The 22,291-nt window shown below is 33.5% G+C and overlaps 2 protein-coding genes across 3 annotated transcripts; one reads left to right on the top strand and one right to left on the bottom strand.

Moving 5' to 3' along the window:
- The first annotated feature begins 7,366 nt into the window (after positions 1 to 7,366).
- On the top strand, positions 7,367 to 8,202 carry LOC106753435. The gene is made up of 3 exons (XM_014635244.1): positions 7,367 to 7,634; positions 7,743 to 7,915; positions 8,059 to 8,202. The coding sequence occupies exons 1-3, from the start codon at positions 7,367 to 7,369 to the stop codon at positions 8,200 to 8,202; spliced, it is 585 nt and encodes a 194-aa protein (XP_014490730.1).
- Positions 8,203 to 10,787: 2,585 nt separating this feature from the next.
- Positions 10,788 to 17,666, bottom strand: LOC106753419 (OTU domain-containing protein At3g57810). 2 transcript variants are annotated; one of them, XM_014635228.2, is made up of 8 exons: positions 17,528 to 17,662; positions 17,229 to 17,391; positions 16,283 to 16,370; positions 15,638 to 15,701; positions 15,289 to 15,394; positions 15,140 to 15,194; positions 12,875 to 12,928; positions 10,788 to 11,137 (listed from the first exon to the last, which is right to left on the bottom strand). In XM_014635228.2, the coding sequence occupies exons 1-8, from the start codon at positions 17,553 to 17,555 to the stop codon at positions 11,006 to 11,008; spliced, it is 690 nt and encodes a 229-aa protein (XP_014490714.1). In that variant the 5' UTR covers positions 17,556 to 17,662; the 3' UTR covers positions 10,788 to 11,005. The 2 variants fall into 2 exon arrangements, with proteins under 2 accessions (XP_014490714.1, XP_022633253.1); XM_022777532.1 differs by having other exon boundaries at positions 11,091 to 11,141; positions 17,528 to 17,666.
- Positions 17,667 to 22,291: the final 4,625 nt, after the last annotated feature.

Raw genomic sequence — 22,291 nt, 5'->3', positions numbered from 1 at the left:
ATATTGTGTCAATTTGAAGTTTAAATACTTGTAGTTTATATTAGTTAGGTATTCTTTCTAAACAGTATTATGAAATCACTAGAAATTACTGAAAGAGAAATTTGAATAATATTTGAAAACTTTTCGTAAATCAAAGTTTAATAATTATTGTAGGGGTTAGATGGTATGCAATAGTTGTTTATGTTTATTTTTAAGTAAAGAGTTTAAGAAACACAAGTATTTTACATTGATTTATTAAATCTTGAACTACCTTCAGTCTTCCTCAAGAATTTTTGAGAGGTTTCACTAATCTTATCCAAGATTACAATCGAGAACAAACTATTCCTAGTATACACCAAGTATTTTAACCACTCATGGTCCCCCAATCAATCCTGACTAGTTCGAGTTTAACCACTCATTGTGTCTAAGTATTCTAATTACTCATGGTATCAACCCTAGACAAGAGTTTCATTTCTTGTGGTATCAAGAGAGGTGGTTTCTAAACTTTTACATATTGTTTCTTTGTGAATGTAGTTTGTAATTGTTTTTTGATTAGTGAACTGATTATCTTGGTTTGAGATAAGCGATTGGACGTCGGATTGGTAAGATCCAACCAGTATAAAATTCATCTGTGCAAATTTCTCTCAACCTTACTCTTTTATTTATATTTATTATTTGCATAGTAAGATAAATTGAGAAGAAATTAAAAGGCACGCGTTTGTATTAAAAACTCTCTTGGTTTGTTATTCCACGCTAATCATTCCGCTGCAACCGCTCTGACAATTGGTATCAGAGCTCGATTAGATAGTTATTCAAATGGCAGGATCATATCAAACTTTTGCTGAAGGTGCTTCTATCAATAGACCACCTTTATTCACAAGTGAAAGTTATGCATTCTGGAAGGTTAAAATGCAATTTTTTATTGAGTCTATTGATTGTGAAATTTGGGACGTTATTGCTTCTGGTTCGTCTATTCCTACTAACAATTTGCAGGAACCAAAGCCTTGTGTTCAGTGGACTGCTAAAGAAAAGAAAAGATTTCAAAATAACGTGAAAGCCCGAAACATAATTGCATCTGCTTTAACTGTTGATGAGTTCTACAGGGTCTCTGTTTGCAAAACCGCACAGGAAATATGGGAAGTGCTGAGAGTAACTCACGAAGGAACAAATGATGTGAAGAGGGCGAGAAAAAATACATTAATTCAAGAATATGAAATGTTCAGGATGAAGTAAGGAGAAATAATCTCAAATGTTCAGAAACGCTTCACCAACATTGTCAATCACCTCATTGGGCTAGGTAAGTCATTTGAAAATGATGAGCTAAACATCAAAAATTTTAAATCTTTAGACAGGTCGTGGCAACCAAAAGTGACTACAATTTCTAAGTCACAAAACCTCAACACAATGACTATGCGACACTATTCGGAAAGTTGAGGGAGCATGTGTAACATCCTGATTTTTGGGATGTCTCGATTATTAGGGAAAATTTAAAATTTTTAAAATCATAATATCATCGCGGAAATCCACTTATAAAATTTCGAAATTAGTAAAAATAGTAACAATAAAATAAACTCGATTACATTGTCTCTAACATTTATAGCACAAAAACTTTAACTAACATAAGTCTTTTTCCCCCCTTTTGCATCTCTATCACACATCTGAAACATCTGCAACATCTGCTTCCGTATAACCAAAAGTTATACGATCATCGCAAAACACATAAAACCAACGCAAACAAATATGGGTAAGCTATCATAACACAACCAATAACAATAAAAAATGTACAAGATAAGTAAGCACAACTGAATAATAATATCAATCATCTACAATGTTACCTATATTGAAATGTCCAATGCATATATCTAAGTACAACAAACGTTCTCACTCTCCACCTAATACTGGTCATTCATCATTGTCTACCGTCTCGTTCAAAAATATAATGTACTCAAACTAAATCCTTCATGGTTTCACTCCAACCGTAAATTACAATTAAATAAATAATAAATAAATAAACATCACTCCAGCAAATAAATAAGTATCATTCCAAATAAATAAATAACTTCCAAATAAATAAATACATAAATATCATTCCATGCCAATCCAAATTAATAAATTATTTATTACCTTAATTAATCAAGTCTTGTTACTTCTCTTCTCTTCTTGGAATAATTTAATTTCCTAATTCCAAAATATATAATATTAATTAACGAGATTTCTAATTAATTACTAAACGAACAATAATAATTGTCATTGTAATTTAATATTTTCATCTCTCCCTTTTCAATTTAACATCATTAATTAATATGAATAATTATTAATTAATATCAATAATTACAACTTCTACACATCCCAGATTAAATCCAACCACTGAACCTGTAAGTATAACCAGTCCAGTTAAAAATTCTGATTATTATTGATATTATTGAATTTTTAATTTTTCTTTTCTACCATTAAAAATTCAAAACTAAATAGAGTGCATTCTGGGAGTCTACAGACTCAATTACGAAATCAAAGACTAATCCCAATTTCAACTTTGAGTCTACAAACTCACTTAGGCGGCCCAGACCGAGAGCAACTTGGTCGTAGGCCAAAAATACGTTCTTGTTCATCCTCGCTCAACCTCAATTCCTCTTCACAGTAGGTACAGATACACCGAAGTAAACGAAGAAACATAACACGAACAACGATTACCCTAAAATAATTTTTCCAATTCAAAACCCTAACCATCTCCATCAGAACCCCAATCCCAATCAAGAAAACCAGACCTGTAGAAGATTAAAACCAACCCAAACCCGAAAAAGCAATCCAAAAATTTGGTGAACACCCAAAACCCAAAGCCTCTGCCCGTGAACCATAAAAGTCGCCACCAACACACACTGCTATGAGGGAATGTCGTGCCCTCAACGTGCCTCTACCGCGCCGTCGTCGTGCTCTCGCCGACGTTGAGTCAGTCGCAGTGAAGAAAAAAAGCAGCAACTTCAGGCTTCTGGGTTACGCATGATAAAAACAAAAGGAGCATACCTACTGCTCGCGAGAAAGGAACTCAAAGCTGGGAGAAGGTTCTGCTTAGAAACGTTAAAATGCAGAACTTGATCTAGGATTTCATCCTAACGTATACCATTATTTACTAAAGAAATGTAAGATAGCATCATTACGTTACTGCCATTTGTTAAACTATTCTTATTTTATTTTTCTTTATTTTATCAAAAAGGTAAGCAACATGAATAAAAACCTACTGTAATACAATCATTTTCCTTTTTAAGGGAAAAGCAAATAAAAGGAAAGAAACTTAGGGTTTCTCTCTCCACAGTAATTTAAGGTTCCACCCCAAATGCTTCCAACGGCCATTAAACCACAATTCCCCTTTTAATATTCAAAAATTATACATGTATTAAAAGGAAATCAATGTTATGTGTGTGACAGAATCATAAACCAAAAAAAAGGATAAACTGATATTTATCAATTTCATACGTACAAATATCCAATCATGGATTCTAAACATTCAAACTTTTATTTAACAGTCATCCAAATAATTGATTGCATAATCAAATAATTTAAGAATATATCAACATTCATCACATCATCAAATAAAATAACAAATATACGTTTTTTCATGCTTTCCAAGAAATCAAAGCTATCTCTAAATTCATCACACAATAAAATAAAGGTAAGCTTCCCATACCTTAGCCAATTATAGAGTATCAATCAATAATAGGTCTTCACACTTCTCCTATATCTTTTAAAGGAAAGCATTTCTCTTCTTAAAAGAAAGTTTCTGACTTACGATGCTCTGTGTTCTCATTTCCCCTATTCATAACATCTTTTCCTTTCTTTTATAAACCTCTTTTTTTTTATTTATTTTTTTTTAAATAAATCATATTATAATTAAAAGAAACCACCTAGGTAGTGCTCCCTATAATATCTCAAGTGGTTTTGAAAACAATAACTTCCTTTTTTTTTAATTTTTATTTTTATTTTTCAACTTATATTATTTAAAGTACTTTTCTTTATTTTCCACACCCTTATTTATAACTTTCACACCTCAATTACAAAATGGAAAGGGAATTCTTGCCCTTAAGAAAATATAAATAAAATCAAACAAATGTTTCACATGATCCTCTCTAAGATCTGAACTCTCTTACATTCAATCATAAATAAATATTTTTAGCAACAAGCCAACACATCACACTAGAATATAACACATCACAAATTTAATAATCAAACGATAACAAGTGTTACACTTATATCAACAAACTAAATAAATAATATAGAACTTTATGTTCTTCTTAAGACTTGCACACCAACTGAATTGCACAACACCTTATAAACTCATGTAGATTTTAGTAAAACATATTTAAGACTTATTTATAAACTCTACATTTTCTCGGATCTTACAGCATGAGCTTGATCTTGGAAGACTTGATGAAGAAGAAGCAAAAGCCAAAACCAAGAAAAAGAGTCTAGCCTTAAAATCTGAGATAGAAAGGAGCAAGAACAAAATGGAAGATGAAGAAAATTTGAGACTCATGATAAAAAGGCTCAACAGGTTCATGAAATCAAAAGACAAAGGAAGATTAAAATTCGAAGAGAAAGAAAATCAAGGATCTTCCTCACACTATAAATGCTATGGTTGCAAAGAAAGGGGGTACTTAAAAGCGGACTGCCCAAATCAAAAGAAGAGTGAAGAAGTAAAAGAAAAGAAATCCTTCAAGAAAAAGAAGGCCTACATCGCATGGGACGATGACAATGAAACAAATTCTTATTTGAGCGAATCTGATGAAGAGGCAAACATCTGTTTAGTGGCAGATGGTGACCCTAGAAACCAAGTAAGTACATCTAGCAATAATTATAGTCAATATAGTGAAAGTGAACTGCATGAAACTTATGCTGCTTTACTTGTAGAATCTGAAAAATTAGATAAAACTCATAAGAAATTGAAAAAGGATTTCAAAAATNTAAAATTAAATTTTGAAAATATTTTTGAAGAAAATAAAAATTTAAAACCAAAATTTGAAAATATTCTTGAAGAAAATAAAAATTTAAAATTAAATTTTGAAAATATTTTTGAAGAAAATAAAGATTTGAAAAATAAAGTTTTATTTTTTGAAAAAGGTAAATTTACTAGTAGTGATGAATGTGCATCTTGCGAAAATTTTAAGAAACTGCTAGAACACACAACCTTAGGTGAATGCAGTAAAAATAATGAAAGTAAGGTTGTTAAAAATAAGTATGTTCCTAAAATTAAAAATAAGCATAATAATAAAACCCGCAGAACATAGGTAGAAGAATGAACAACTTATAGAAACACAAACTTTATATCATGCTTTTATTGTATGAAAAAGGGTCATACTTCAAATAAATGTAAAATTAAGCATTATGGTGTTGCAAGTGGTGGATATGTTTGGGTTGTAAAACGATTTCATTATTTTTTATATAACCCAAAAGACCATGTTCAACTTTTAAATTTTTTTAAAAAAATTAATTTTTCTTAACATTTAATTTTTTAAAAAAAAAAAATTAAATTTGAGAAAATTTTATTCCAAACATGTTGTCTTTGATAAAATTGTAGATCTTGAGGTAAAACCTCTTGAGTCAGTTGAATCAGATGCAGGTAATAATGAACACTTGCAGAAGACAACAAAAGAAGAGAAGAATGATGACAATCCTTAAGACAAAGATCTCAACAATTTATCTTTGCGAATTTGGAGACATATCTAAAGGGGTAACATTAGAAGAGATCTAGGGATTTTAGAAATCTCTTAGGATTGCATTTTTATTCATTTCATCCATTTTATGCATTTTTTAAAAAATTTAGCCATATTTTTTTATGCTTTAAAATTTCTATCTTGTATGGTTCAAAGTATGATTTTTAAAGTTCTTTATCCTAAAATTATTTTTTTTAAATCTCCTATTGTGTATGTTTGAATAAATCCTTAATTTTGAAATATATTTAGCTCATATGCATACATCCTTTTATTAAGGGTGAGTATTATCTTAGGGGGATAACATGAAACACAGCTTTTTAATTATGATAAAAAAGGAGGAGAAAATGTTTAAAGCTTATTATTATTCTCTAATGCTCTTTTCTTCCATAAGTTGTGTTTTTACTCGGAATAGTACTAAAAGCTTTAATTCAAAGAAGTGTTTTTTCATCATCAAAAAAGGGGAAAATGTTAGCAAAATGGTGAAGATAAAGTTTTGATGATGCCCAAATCAAGTCAAGATTTATCAAGATTCATGAAGATCCTTTGAAGAATTATTTTTTGTTATTAAAAAGTTTAAATGTTTAAACTTAGATTTGTAATAGGCTTTGATTCTTATACCTTCATACTTTATATTTGTTGTTCAGAATCATAAACGCATGGTTTTAATCGATTAAATCAAGTATCAATCGATTAAAATGTTACAGGTGCTGAAAACTCAACTGGTAAGGGAATAATCGATTAATACCTTTTTAATCGATTAGTTAATCGATTAATACCTTTTTAATCGATTAGTTAATCGATTAATCCTTAGAATAATCGATTAAAACTAGCCGTTGAAGTTTTTTGGTTTTTGAAAACTAGCCATTGTACTCATTTTAATCGATTAACATTAATATTAATCGATTAACATTAATATTAATCGATTAAAAGCGTTAAATGGCCAGTTACGAAGAATGGAAGAGTTTTTGCTTGAGTCTATAAATAGGCTCTCTTTATCCATCAACAACAACTCTTCCCTTGTGCTAAAACACTCAGAACTCTTTGAGAAGTGTGTGCTCTGTCTCAGCTAAGGAAACTCTTGTCTGTGGTGTTGGTACATTGTTACTACGGTGACAAAGGAATAGTTGTTTCATCCTTGGTGCGTTTGAGGAGGTGTTTGGAAGAGGATCATCCTTCGTGAAGTATTCGGAGGAGGTGTTTCATCCTTCGTGAAGTATTCGAAGGAGGTGGTTCATCCTTTGTGAAGATTCAAAGGAGGTGGAGTTTCATCTCTTGTGGTATCAAGAGAGGTGGTTTCTAAACTTTTACAAATTGTTTCTTTGTGAATGTAGTTTGTAATTGTTTTGTGATTAGTGAATTGTTTATCTTGGTTTGAGATAAGCGATTGGACGTGGGATTGGTAAGATCCGAACCAGTATAAAANTCATCTGTGCAAATTTCTCTCAACCTTACTCTTTTATTTATATTTATTATTTGCNTAGTAAGNTAAATTGAGNAGAAATTAAAAGGCACNCGTTTNTATTAAAANCCCTCTTGGTTTGTTATTCCACACTAACCATTTCGCTGCAGCTGCTCTGACAAGCATTAATCAAAGGGGACAACTAGATGAAGTTGAGGGGCTTCATCCCTTCACAATTGTTGTAATGAGTGTGCCTATGCCTGAAAATAAGGCGTTACCCGCAATGGAGAAATACGATGGATCAACCGACCCAGATGAGCATCTACGATCGTTTGTAGGTGCAATGACTGTCTATTCTACTGACAATCTGGTGTGGTGTAGAGTTTTCTCTTTGTCATTAAAGGGAGAGGCCTTGGCTTGGTTCCATTCTTTGGAACACAAGACAATAGATGGGTTTGGAACGCTGCGTAATTTGTTTAGGCAACAATACGCGTCCATCATGGCCCAAGAGCTGACGTATTTGGCGTTACTAAAGATAAGGCAAGAAGCGGGCGAGATGTTAAGAGACTTCATGGACCGGTTTAACAAAATTGTTTGACAAGTGAAGGACGTGGAGAAAAAGTTCATATTGAACAACTTAACCGCTGCGTTGCGACCAGGATCCTTTGCTGATAGTCTGTATGCTGAATCGTCGCTGACAATGGGGGAATTACAAAATAGAGCGACCAAATTCATATGCATTGAAGAAATGTGGGCCTTTCAGAAAAGCCAAAGGGAAGAAGCAGCGCAGGTGGGAAACCCTAATCATGAACGGAAAGAAGGGAAGAGATTGGTTAGTTATAATGAAAGGAAAGATAGCTCGGGGCAGCAAGATTTTCCGAGGGGGCCTAAATTTACAAATTATACACTTTGAGCATGACTAGGACTAGGGTATTGGAAGAGGCATTACGGGCTGACTTATTACCCGTACGGCAGCTACCAACACCTCCAAATGCTGATGGGGGAAAGTATTATTGTTATCATCAGAATCTCGGCCATAGCACAGAAGATTGTGTTGCTTTTAATGACAAGATTGAGGAACTGATAAGGACAGGGTATCTTAAGAAATATGTTCGTTAGAATCCAAATGATGACTGAAGACGAGACGATCGGCGTAGTAGGAGCAGGAGCAAGAGCAGGGAGTGACCCTTGAGAGGTCATATTAATTAACACAATGTTAGGAGGCAAGGCAGTACTCAACACTTGGAATGCGTCTCACTTTAAATTTTATTTCAGCTAAGTAAAATTTGTAGTTTGACGTTGAAGGAATAATGCAAGATATTTTTAGTGTTTTATATGTTGATTGTTGAAGGAATAACGCAAGATATTTTTAGTGTTTTATATGTTGATTCAGGACACTCATAATACGTTATCCACAGCCTCAAAACTCTAGTGGCCCACGCCGCTTGGTGGTTCTAAAACGAATTCACCTTAAACTCTAGTGGCCTACGATGCTCAATGGTTCTAAAACGAATTCACCTTAAACTCTAGTGACCCACGCCGCTCGGTGGTTCTAAAACGAATTCACCTTAAACTCTAGAGGCCTACGCCGCTCGGTGGTTCTAAAACGAATTCACCTTAAACTCTAGTGGCCCACGTCACTCGGTGGTTCTAAAATGAATTGACCTTAAACTTTAGTGGCCCACGTCGCTCTATGGTTCTAAAACGAATTCACCTTAAACTTTAGTGGCTCACACCGCTCGATGGGTCCAAGCGAAGTTACCTCGACTCTAGTAGCAAACGCCATTTGGGGATTCTAAAACGAATCATTTGTAAGCCCAAGGGCCTAAAAACTAGCAAATTTCAACTCACTATATAAAACCCCTCCGCACCTGCAAAGAGCTGCTTGAGGCTTGGGGGGCTTAATGTACTATACCCGGTTAGTTGACCGTTCGAGGGGAGTGTCATCCACACTGACCGGTAATCCAGTGATCACGAGTTAGGTAAGATGGATGTCATTAATGGCCAGTTAATATATTTAATAACCGTATCAAAGGCAAATATATGATATTTATGGGTGATTGGTAGATTATATTGCATAAATATACTATACTAATGAATAATTAATGTAATTAATGGGCTGGACAATTATGAGGCCAATAAATATAATATTAATGTTCAGGTAAAAGCATCTTATTCCCAATTACTACCAAACTATGAAAAAGGCATTATTTCTTACTTGAGCGTCGAAGTATTTTCTGTAAGACCACCACCGGCCGGGAGGACAACTAAAACATTGGACGAACGGATTGGCATAGTGAAGGTCATATCTGCAGGCAAAAGAGACTAGGATTGAAGACGATCAACCTCGGACCCTAATTCAACCGAAATAGATACAATATAGCAAAAGTTTTTGTATTCTCTTGTGCGAGTCCTCATTTTATAACCTTCTTCGAGAGATGATTGTTACTCAGATATAATTGACTTTCTTGATATTAAGTGGCTTCTCGTACAAAGGTATGTACTTTTTTTTCACCTTGGGAAGAGCAGTATTGTTTTCATAGTTAGAATTTGCATAGCTATGGTAAGACATAAAGCTTTAGAAAACATTCTAAGAATGTCTTCATATATCACAACTTCTTTCTAATCCTTGTGCAGTGCTTTTGAATATATCTTGGTATTGTCAATATCTATACAGATAAAGATGGAAAAAACCAAAGCAGACAAGGTATAATATATGCATGCATTTAATGATTTATACATTAATAGAGTATTGAAGCATGTTTCGTAAAATAAGCATTTAGTTTTATAAGAAAACTTTTTTGCGAAGAAGATAAGTTTAACAGCTTTGTTGAGAATTGAAAACTTTACGTAAATTATTAAACAATCGACTTGAAAATTCAGTTTAAACTATAGGCTCTTTAAGTAAATATTTTTCAATTGTTTAAATAAAAAAACTAACTCTTAATAAAAGACGTTTGATGAAAAAAGCTTTAGAAAAAGTTAAACCAATAAACTTAATTAAGAGGAAGTGAATTGGTTTTCTCTTAAAAAATTGTTGCTTAAAAAGCTTTTCAAGATCTTTAAAATTTTATTGGAATGCAATTAAAAAAGAATATTTTTCTTACTCGTGATTGATTAATTATAATATAACAATATTTATAATCTTCCATCAGGTACGAGTTTCTTTATATATTTCTCTTTAATAAGATATTTAATCAACATTGATATTCTTTGGATATATTCTTTTAAGGGTATGGATAGAAACAAGAAGCATTATGTTATAATTATTTCGTTCACAAAATGATTATGAGCATTGGAGAATTTATATTTATATGAGATGGATACTATTTATTAAAAATTAAAATAAATATATATATATATATATATATATATATATATATATATATATATAAGAATTAGGAAAAAAAACGTGGAATTGCCGTTCTGTTAAAATTATATCATATACGCGTCTATTTTAAAATAAAAATAAAAATATTATTTAACCTTACCTGATTGGAGAATCGTCAAATTCTCCTTATAATTTATAGGAGAGTTGGTTATATACTTAATGTAAAATAATTTTACAGTATATATATAAATATATCTTATATAGTTACTTTAAAAGTTATATCAAGTTATTTTAAATTGATTAGTCATACAAAAAACAATCCATGTATATCAAAATTTCATAATTAACAAAATAGAGGAAATGCTCTTCCATGTGGATAATCAAACTTCTTTTCCATTTGTGCTCAACCTCAAAATCGTTTTAGAATACTTCGTTTCATATTAAAAATGAAAACTAGGTGTTCTTGGTGGACTAGCAAAAATCGTAAAACAAACAAAAGAAACAAAATACGTGGATGAATAGAACAAAATCATTACAAAAATGGCGTTTTAATCTCCTACTTTTTCTTCCTTCTCCTTCGTTAGCAGTTTCTCATACCAGAAGATCATAATGGTTCTTGCCGCTGTACAGTAGCCTCACAGCTTTTCTCCTAGAACCCTTTCTAAATTCACTTCCATACTCAGCAATGGGAATGAAGCCAGATCCAAAACCACCGCCTCTATGCTGCATGTAGTTTACAAAGAGATAACAGGAAACTTTAGTAGATAAATGATATGATGCAACCTTATAACACATTGATAGAAGGATACATTCATATCCTAGGTGCGTGCGGAACAGGAAGAAACATAATGTCACTTAATTTTGAGTAAATTCTTAGTTCACTGAAATGTCAAATACAAGAAAAACAATTGAATGGTTACCATCTCCCATTCAAAAATAAAAATGGGAAGAGGATCAAAATGGAACCCTTTATCATTAAGGTTAGAATATAAACGCATCTTTACTGCCACAGATTAAAAACCATGGACCTGCTATATATATTTTTAGCCTCTTTTGGACACCTGGACGTAGTATTGAAGAAAACCATGGACTAGCTATATGAATATTTAGCGTCTTTTGGACATTTGGACATAGTATTGAAGAGATGTGTTTGAGCTTCATAGGTTATGAATGCCTAATAAAGTCATAATAAACAAACAGGAAGCTGATATGATTTTCAAAATTCTCCTCACTTTGCTCCACCGCTATCGTAGCATGTTTGTGAAGGCAGGGATCTAAGTCTGACAGTATCACTTCTCTTTTGCAAACATTTTAACATTAATTTCCAATTTACTCCAGTCGTGCACCTAGAAGTCATAGGCTTAAGTTTCCTTATTTCTTACCTTTCCCTTCTAGTTCCCTCATCACGTCTGCGAAAGGCATGCATCTGCCCTCAAATTTCTCTCATAACTCTAGCTTTAGCTTCACAAAACCTACAGAGATACATAAACTCTTAACCTTGTTGCTGTCATATCTGTTTTAAACCCAGCCATCCTTTCAAACATTAACTTCAGAAATTTAGACCTTAAAATACTAAACCTAGAAATCGTTCTAATCAAAGCAAATCCCGCCCTTTGGAAACCTCGATCTGGTCCTAATTTAAGTCCATAGATTAAACAATGATTATATCCATCCAACATATATTTAACAAGTAGCATCTTATCCGACCATTGTGCTATCATCTACACCAATTGAGATTGACTCCAATTAGACTACTCACAAATATTTAATCCTATGCTCGGAGATGTGTTGGAGATATCACATCAGCTAGTAATATCATGATTATAATATATAAGTAAGCTAATTTTGTAAGATTAAAATAAACATAAACCATCTCCTAATATAGTATCATAGTTTAACCTAACGAGATTTGTTAAGTATATCGTACCACCTACAGTGGGCCATTATCAGACTATCTATAAACATTTAGTTCCAAGCTTGAGAAATCAAATCCTTTGCATGAGCGGATGTGTTGAGATCTCACATCAACTAGAAATAAAGTCAAATTACAATAGCAAACCTTCTCTTATAAGCTAATTGTGTGGATGAGTTAAGTTTAAACTTACTTCCTAATAGTATACGAACACATGATAACCATTTAATAAAAAAGACACACAAGACACCTTATCATTACAAATGCACTAATATTATAGATAACCTCTTCACATTTTAGTTCCAAAATGCAAGATCAATTACCAGTTAAATCCAAACAACAAATTTTAGCAGCAAAAAATCTATGACCACCTCCATCCATATTTAGATAAGACTCATGCGCATAATATCCGATAAAATATTAATCTGTCTTGTAGCGTGTACAGTGTGACTATACTCAACAAAAGGATGGGAGCACACTAATTGCAAGCTCTTCCTTCCCAAGCAAAATAGATAAATGCTAACCAAGAAAAATTGTTTAACGTATACCTCATGCTCTGGGATGTACACAACGATTGGCTGTTTACATAACTTTGACAGCACCTGCCAGAATATTGTCATAGGTCAATATCTCATAATTCATTCAAAGAGTTTGTGCACCCAGCTGTAAACACAAAGTCAATGAATAAGTATAACCAATTCCTCCAAAGAAGCGATGAAGAAAGGTTTCAATGGGAGTTCTACTTAGAAACTCGTGATATAAGTTTTCTCAATGGTTAAATATTAAACATGATACCAAACTCTATTTATTATGAATATTAATTTAAACATGATATTAAACATTTATTTATTAATGCTATTAGTTATATAAAATAAATATTTATATGAAATGCATAAGCTAAAATACCCATTAACTCTAAAATTTGAATGATTTAATTTCAAGAAAGTCAAATTTTCCAATTCCTTGATGAGATAAAAGTTGTATGGGTTACAATCTCTGATTAACCAGCAAGCTCCAGCTACTAAACACACTCAAGGTAAAATATTTTCTTAAACCTTGGGGGAAAATGTCAGTCTCATCGATGTCAGATAAATACTATCAATACCAGAAATATTTCTTCAGTGGGTCTATTGACTTCCACGTCAATTTGAAGCCATTCAACTGTAATCTTTAGAATACATTTTCTGTGAAAAGCATAAAGTTACCCTTAATGCAAGATCTCATATCATAGACCAGAACTCAACAAAGTCTACCATCTTGACATATAAATTAGGTTTAATACATCTTTTGGTCCCTACTTTTATGCGTTTGGTTCAAAATGATCCCACTTTTTAAAAAATTTCAAAATGATCCCATATTTCGTTAAAAAATGTTCATTTCGGTCCTTTTCGTTGACACTGTTAAAAATCTAACAGTTCAAATGCCACCGTGGCCAAACTTTAATGAGCTGTGAATTTTATAAATACGTGGCACTGCAAAACTGCGTCGTTTCCCTCTTTCTCTCTCACAGTTAAATTAAACTTATATAAATGAGTGAGAAATGGTAACCCCTCTTTCTTGTATTTCATAGCAGTGAACAAAAATCACAGAAAACGTGGGCGTGGACTACTACAAGATTCTTAAAGTAGATAGGAGCGCCAAAGATGATGATATTAAGAAAGCATATGGAAGTTTGGCCATGAAGTGGCACCCTGATAAGAATCCTGACAACAAGAGCTGAAGCTAAATTCAAGCAAATTTCCAAAGCATATGATGTATGTCAGTCCAGTATGCCCATTTCAAAAATTTTACTTTTTCTAAAGTAATTTGAGTTTTTTTTGTTTGTTTTCCCCTTAGAAGTTGTAATTTTGATGGTGCATTTGGATGGGAAACTGTTATTAAATTGTGGGGTTTTCTTGTTTTGCCCTAATTTGAATGTTGAATTGTTTAATTAGTGTTTGAGAACACTATTCAAATTTGATGGTGTAGTGTTTCGTGTAAAGTTGCAATTTTTTTTTCAAGGGTTTTCAATTTTGAGTTTCTTGGGCTGAATCTAAAAGGCTGGGGTAGGTTTTTGGTTTACAGCATCAGTTGGTAGTTTGATATTTAAAAGTTTTCCAATTTTTTGGTTTTTCTAAGGTGGGGTTAGGTGGTTTTTCTTTTCCTAATTTGAATTGTGAATCCCAGAAACGTGTCGTTATGATCAGTATGGTGAGGAGGGTTTGAATGGGGTGGTACCGGGTGGCAGTCGTTTTCTTGGTGGCAGCGATGGTGGGCTGACAACATTCCGGTTCCAGAAATGCCGATGATATATTTTCTGAGTTTACCGGATTCACGAGTCTCCTTGGTGGTGGTGGAATGAGAGACATGGGTGGCTGACCTGCATTCTCCAAGGGTGAAAGATGTCATCTTAATTTTTTTAAAATGTTTACCCAGATTAACATGCCACGTATTTATAAAATTCACATCTCATTAAAGTTTGGCCACGGTGGCATTTGAACCGTTAGATTTTTAACGGCGTCAGCGAAAAGGACCAAAATGAACATTTTTTAACGAAATATGGGATCTTTTTGAACTTTTTTAAAAAGTGGGATCATTTTGAACCAAACGCATAAAAGTAGGGACCAAAAGATGTATTAAACCTATAAATCAATGGGGGCAAAGAGAAAGACGTGAATGACATTGAAATTAAAATAAAAAGTTAGGAGATCCACTGTGAAACATTTAAATTAAACTCATATAAACTCGAAAGGTCAACTGGGAAATGTATTATCCTTAAAAGATAAAAGGAGAGTTCGCAAAATTTAGCAGGTAAGCATAAAGGAAGCACTAACCAACAGCTCTGATTCTCCTCCCCAGAAATCAGGTCGTGCGATCCGTTGGCAGTAACTACAAAAAAAGTACACATTTAATTATGACATTTAACTCAAACTAACAACACACTTCGAGATCTTCATTTTCTGTTAATGCTTCCAAAACATACCGATTTAGAGGTTCATCAACTCTGATGGCAATGAGGGCTTCTTCATATAAATTACGTTCACCCTCATTTTCACATATAGCTTCTTTCACAGCCATTCTTAATTCATCTGTGCCATCACGGGCAAGGCAAAACATTGACAAGAAAAGAAAATCCAAGAGAAAGGAGGAAAAAGGTAATAACTTATAAGGCACGAAAAATAAACATGGCAAGAAGATAAGTAGCTCAGTTTGACAGCGGAAACAGCCAAAACTATCATCGCCTACCTGTTTCACATAATGTAATTCTGTAGTAGAAAGCAAAACAAACAAAAGGGTATCATCATGCATATTCCAGTAGCATATAAGCATACCTGCATTTTCTCTCTCCTCACGTTGATTGAGAACTGTTCCCTTATTGTAAGCCATTCCTTTGACCTTATGTCATTGAACCAAGTGTTAACATTTACCAACTAAATCAATATGAAAAACTTGCACGGTGGAAGCTCAAACTCATGAAAAGATTTGGCAGTTGACATTTAACAAATTTATATGCGCAAAAGAATGTGGCATTACAACTCATACAAATACAGCTTCTAAAAAAATCACAAAATTACGTAAAAATAAGGTATGTTCCGTAAGGACACTGTCCAAGCTTAGTGATTATTCACCATCCAACTTTTCTAGACCTATTACTGAAGAGTGGTGCCATTCAAAGAACCTTCTAGATCTCAAGGTTAATTAGATTATCTGCACTACACGAAAAAAGGAGAAAATATTAATGCACCAGAGTAAATATGCACACAAGGATTTGATTCCAGTTTTAAGTTGTAACTCCCAAAAAAAGGAGCCCTTCACCAGCAACCTCAAACTTAATATGACTAGTTCAGTCAATACTATCTAAATTCTACATTACTTTTATTTGCATTCCCTTCTCATAATTCTTTTAATCTTTTCATCCCAATAGCCAGCGCAGATATCATACTGAATGCCAATAACAAAAGCAAAAAAGACAATACCAATGCACGAAACAGACATCGCCCATCCCCTGTAACCTTCTGAACTGAAAAATGCTCAAGTTTCCTCATTGCGGGAGAGTGCCCAATACTGTGAAGACATAGTGATGAAACTCGTCAAAATCCGAAGCATTGAGAAGAGTTCAAATATAATCCACTTTTTCTAAAGCATTCAACCCTATCAAGCAAACCTGTTATTCTGAAAGCCCCTTATTAAGGATGAATTCATGAACTCAAGATACAAAGTTTTAGTGACTATGGACTAAATTTGGACGCAAATACATAGACCCACTTTGTTCCCCGCAGCTATAACAATAAATTATATGTCAAAATGAATTTTCTACCGCTATGCATCGCATGAAATTATTGTCTATTTGGATCCAATACAGAAAAGTTCTCCATGCGTATATAATCATTTTCAATGTTATTTTCACCATATGTTGCCCTTGTAACACCCCCAAACTAACATAGAGTTTAAAATGCAGTATAGGAACTGTCAGGACTAAAAGTTACAGTATTTCTGCTGCTTATTTTTGACACTCAGTTGAAATGATCCATGAAAAGCCTATATGGATTAAGAAAGTGTCTTATAACCTCTCTGCAAGCTTCTTTTCAACCTAATTCAACACATTTCATGATGTAGCATGTCAGAATAAGCTTTTCAAATCATATTTCAGCATTGGATAACTTACTAACAAATGCTTCATTACTCTGTTTATCCAAACACACATCCTCCTCCACTCTTCACTGACTACTATATTTTAACGACGATAAACATATGTAATGAAATTAAAAACCATAAACGTTTAGGAACAAATTAACATCTTTATTTTCATACAAGGACTAAATCGAAAATGAATATCAAGTAAATATATTAAAAACATATTTCAACGTAAAAAAAATTTAATAAAATGGCAGATAAAAATGAGAGAAGAAATGGAAAACTCACGAGGAAGAGCCCGAAGAGCCAATTCTAGCGAAAAAGAGAGCGCTACAATTCCCAATTCCAAACAAGCTTGTGTTGTTGTTTGGAGGAGCAGCAACTGACGGAACAGGAGAAGAAAGAAGCTCGAATTTCGCAGTCCCATTTCTCAGTTGCTCGAGAATATCCTCTGATGGACACAAAAATCAAATAGGGAAAATAGTGTTTTAATTTTTGCGTGTTCATTGTTTGGTGAGATAGAGGGAAAGGAAGTTAAAAGAAAATTAAGAAGAAAATGTGGCTTCAGGTGGGAGTTGTGAGATTACCATTGAATTTGAAAGGCTTGTGCGCCATGAAATGAGAGGGACTGTAACGTAGGAGGAGATAAGAGTCAGAAGGTTATATAAGGCTGTTTTGGTCTTCCAATCGCAAGGAGATGAATAACTAAACCTCTCTTTGACAACTTTTTTCACAATAAAATTATGACAGATATCATTCTCCATTCGAAAAAGAATCACCCTCATACTTTCACCATCGTTCTTTTTATTTTTAAATTTTGTTTATATTTATTTTTATTACAAATATAATATTTTATAAAATAAATCGTAAAACGAAAATAGAGAAAAAATCAATATCAAATAATCATTTTATACAATATATATAAGGTTAAATATGTTTTAAATCTTAAATTAAAATTTTATTTTAAACTTTAATATATTTTGGCCTTAAACTTGAAAAATAAATAAATATAATCTTTTTATTTTAACGATTTTAATTTTTTTTTGAATTAAATCGTGTTTTAAATTTTTATTTAAGAAATGGAATATGTCAAATGATGTAAATAGCTTAAATATAAAAAATATTTAACACAATTATGTTAAAATGATTATATTTATTTGTTTTTAAATATGAGAATCAAATTGTATTAAGATTTGAGACATGAATGAATTCTAACTTTATATCTAAGTTTAAGGACTAAAAACATATTTATTAACAAAATTTATTTGAGATACGCAAAAAAAAAATATATTATTAGTTTTTTTTTTTTCAAAAAATTTCAGTAGTATTGAAAAATTTTACATTAAAGGATAGTCATTGATTTATGAACATGAGTTTTGGGTAAAGAAATTTCAAAATACTATTTTAACTCGAGCTTTTAAAATTATAGAGAAGTTGTCATTGAAAACTACAACTTTAGTTTATCATAAGGCAAAGGAAACGATTACCGTTTATCATATGTACTCTAAATCCATCACCAAAATAATATACACCTTAAACTCCACAAATTAATTTCCCAAGTCTTATAAAGCAAAGATGAAAGACACTCAAAGCTTAAGGAATTCGAAAGTCAATAGGTCATTTAAAAAATAACCCTAACATAGTTACCTACGTTATACAATTGTCTTAATAACACTTTTTAATAATCCAACAATGAATAAAAATTCTATCTCAGCAACCTAACAATCATAAACAATTGTTAGTAACCATTCCCTTCTTAACTATTTAACCATGGCTTATCTTCATAAAATTTCTATGATACAAAATTGAAATCATAAATTATTTACTAGCCTAAGGTATGTATGATCATTTTTTTGGATCAAAAGGATATAATCTCCTGGATTTGCTTTAATCATAAACTAGATGCTCACAAATATGCATGAAATTATATATACCAAAGCATGTTAGACACTTATATAATTCTAGATGCATTAAATCTTTTATGACTAAAGATAAAAAAAATGAATAAGCAAGTTCATTTTTTTATAGGTTTAAACCTCTTTTTGGTCCCTAAGTTATAAGCGGATGTTCAGTTTAGTTCCCGTTTTTAAAAATGTAAATCTTTGGTCCTTAAGTTATAGGAGTCTGCGGTAGTTTTTGGTATTCGGGTGAAGTAATATAATGGTATGATGGTTGGTAGGGGGTCCCATTACAAGGTATTTCTACAAAATCTCTATGGACGGGTTAAAAGATGGGCAAATTCTTGGGACCATCAAGTGAGGGTTAAGGTTCATAGTTTTAGTTTTGTGGATGTGAAGAAGAGGATAATCAAAGTGTTGGTATGGTGTGGGATGATAGTTTGAAGGGAAAAGGGATGTTAAATTTAAGGTTGGTTTTGAGGTTGAGTCGTGGATTGCAGATGATTCAGATCTAGATTGTTCTTGAAATAGTTAAATTGACAAGGTTTTATTTCAGTAGGCTAAGGTAGAGGTAGGAGTATTTGAGGATTGTTGGTTATGGGAGGGGTTGAGTTGTGAATGATTCCATGACAGACATATTTCCAATTTTACCATCTTTGTTCTCGTGCAGGAGTGGTTGGTTGATTAACATCAATTTCTTGGATCGCTAAGGTGATCCTTCTTCTGGGATGATCTAAACACCAGATTCTACCTTACTAGATACTTTAAGCATTGGTTTTGCAGACCGTTTGATTACTAATTTTTGTTTCTTGGACGCTGGTTCTTTGGTGGCAATCTTGCTTTCCAGGTCATTTCCCTTGTTTGAAGAGGTTGCTCGTTTCTTTCACTGCTTGATAACAAATTGGTCCTTGGAATTTGATTATTCATCAGGATTTTGTTTTTCAACTGATGATGATGTCGCAACTGGAGTCGCAACGGGACGACGATCCAAAAAAAGAAAACGATTTGAAAAAAAGAGTTTGGAGTCGCCACCATAGTTTATTCTGGAAAACTACGGAAAAACCATAAAATGATAAGGCACAGTCCACGAAAACCAAAGATTGGGTTCGGGAGTCAGTTACGTGTAGGGAAGGTATTAGCACCCTACAACGCCTGCCCGAAGGCAGTACCTTTAATCAAATACGCGAATTTGATGTTGTTTGCAAAATGTTTAATTTCCCCTAAAAAATAAAACTCTAAAGAAAAAAAAATTGTGTTTTTTGTGCCCGACAAGGATTGACCTTGCTCCTACGTATTCTCAGTTGGACTGAGAAATCAGGGTTACGTAGTTCTTTAATTATGTTCGGATGATTGTTTGAAAACATGACGTTTTATGTTTTTTGTTAATTTTTTGAGAGAAGAAGAAAAAGGTTTTTAATACAAGGCTGATGCGAATAGTCGCACGTGTGCTTAAACCTTTTAAAATAAAATTTTTTTATTTTTAAAAGAAGGAGAATAAGGTTTTCAACACAAGGCTGACGCGAATGGTCGCACGTGTGCTTAAACCTCTTAAAATAACTTTTTTATTTTTAAAAGAAGAAGAAAAAGGTTTTTAACACAAGGCTGACGCGAATGGTCGCACGTGTGCTTAAACCTTTTTAAAATAATATTTTTTTTTAATTTTAAAAGAAGGAGAAAAAATGTTTTCAACACAAGGTTGACGCGAATGGTTGCACGTGTGCTTAAACCTCTTAAAATAAATTTTTTATTTTTAAAAGAAGAAGAAAAAGGTTTTTAACACAAGGCTGACGCGAATGGTCGCACGTGTGCTTAAACCTTTTTAAAATAATAATTTTTTTTTTTATTTTTAAAAGAATGAGGAAAAGGTTTTCAACACAAGGCTGACGCGAATGGTCGCACGTGTGCTTAAACCTTTTAAAATATTTTCGTTATATTATAAAAGAAATTTTATTTTTATATTTTTATTTTTATTAACAAATGAATATAACAACACACAATAATAAGAAAAATACTAGAGATAAAGAAAATAAAAAGAAAAGACAAATAAATAAAAAAAAAACACCACAGTCCAAGCCTAATAAGAATAGGAGTGCAGAGATTAAAAATCGGGAGTGATGAACAAAATTGAGGTCCTTTTGGTTTGAGCCCAAGCCCACCTTATAATCTGTCAGAGGTGCAAGACTGAAAGTGGGAGTGCAGCTCGAAATTTCTTCGTCCAGGCCAAAGAAGTACAGCAGCAAAGTTGGAGGTGGCATGTAGTAGTTTCTGGTCAGGCCCATGACCCTTTTTTTTGTAGAAGCACAATGGAGGTGTGAATTGCGTTGCGTGGTGGCAGGGAAGAAGAACCAGTCCATTAGCCAAGCCCCAAGGCCCCTTAGCACCATCAAAAACTTAAGATGTCTCAACAATTTCACCTCATTTGCATTAAACTCCAAGATCCAGGTTTCCTTTCCTCTCCAAAGAAGCTGAGCTCTTCCGGGACCTAGGGTCTCCTTCAAGGAGAAATAAAACTCCATGGAAGCTCGTCTCTGCCGTGGTTGCACCACCGTCTCCGCCACCGCGACTAACCGTTGGGAACTGCAGTCTACGGCGCCACCGACAATGCCTCTCGCCATTAGAGCCATCGCTAGCCGGGAAGAACGCTTTCCCCCTTTCGTTGCCCGTCGCGCCAGAGAAACACCCCTGTTCGTTGACGACGCCGGCCGTTTGTTGCTGTAATGGTGCCGCTGCCACCAAACTCTCCCTTCTTCCTCTGAACGCGACGCGTCTTCTTTCCAATTTGAAGCCTACCGTCGTACCTTCCACCTTGAGACAGGCACCACCAGAGGTTCTGCTAGCACCTCCGTTGACAACCCTAGTCGCCGCCCATGGCCATTACCGAGCTTGCAAATGAAGTAGATGTAGGTGACGCTATCTCCTTTTTTCTCCTATCTCCGTTCTGATCAGATATTAACCTTCTGCTTTTGCTTCTACGTTTTGATTAGGTTTTTGGGTTTTTGATGGTTGGTGGATGAAAATGAACAAAATGTTGAACCGAGTCTTGTTCGTGAATGGTTATTTTGGGATGTTAGGATGGATTGGTATGTGATGATGGAAGCCTGGTGGAGGTTATGACATTGTTTTGGTCTTCTCTGTTTTGATTGGAATGCAGGGAAAATAGTTGAGAAGCATGATACAGGGGATGGGAATGAGGATTTGATGGAGATGAAAGTGATGGAAAAGTATTGGTAGAAGTTGTGTATGGCAAGATGACTATGGCTTGAATATGATTCGTGAATATGAGTCGTGTGCGATGGAGGAATCTGAGCTGTGAGTGACGGATGTTGTTAAGTGTGTCACGGGTGAAAGCCAAAGAGAAGTCTCTTCTCCCTTGGGTAGGAAGATGGAAGAGAAGAAGAAGAAGAAAAAGAGAGATGGTTCTCTTGGAGGAAAAACGGGTTCTGTGAGTGATTT

Source organism: Vigna radiata, unplaced genomic scaffold, assembly GCF_000741045.1.
Source record: "Vigna radiata var. radiata cultivar VC1973A unplaced genomic scaffold, Vradiata_ver6 scaffold_133, whole genome shotgun sequence".
NCBI classification, from domain to species: domain Eukaryota; kingdom Viridiplantae; phylum Streptophyta; class Magnoliopsida; order Fabales; family Fabaceae; genus Vigna; species Vigna radiata.
Note: the sequence above shows the minus strand (reverse complement) of the source record. Positions and strands in the feature narration are given on the sequence as shown.

Bases quoted from the DNA above. Each gene is read 5' to 3' on its own strand.
- LOC106753435 (XM_014635244.1), top strand. From the start codon at position 7,367: ATGGAGAAATACGATGGATCAACCGACCCAGATGAGCATCTACGATCG. The intron at 7,635-7,742 runs GCGAGATGTTAA...CGTTGCGACCAG, and splicing joins AAAGATAAGGCAAGAAGCGG to GATCCTTTGCTGATAGTCTG. The intron at 7,916-8,058 runs GTTAGTTATAAT...CCCGTACGGCAG, and splicing joins GGAAAGAAGGGAAGAGATTG to CTACCAACACCTCCAAATGC.
- LOC106753419 (XM_014635228.2), bottom strand. From the start codon at position 17,555: ATGGCGCACAAGCCTTTCAAATTCAATG. The intron at 17,392-17,527 runs GTAATCTCACAA...TGTGTCCATCAG, and splicing joins CAAGCCTTTCAAATTCAATG to AGGATATTCTCGAGCAACTG. The intron at 15,195-15,288 runs GTATGTTTTGGA...CTTTTTTTGTAG, and splicing joins GTTGATGAACCTCTAAATCG to TTACTGCCAACGGATCGCAC.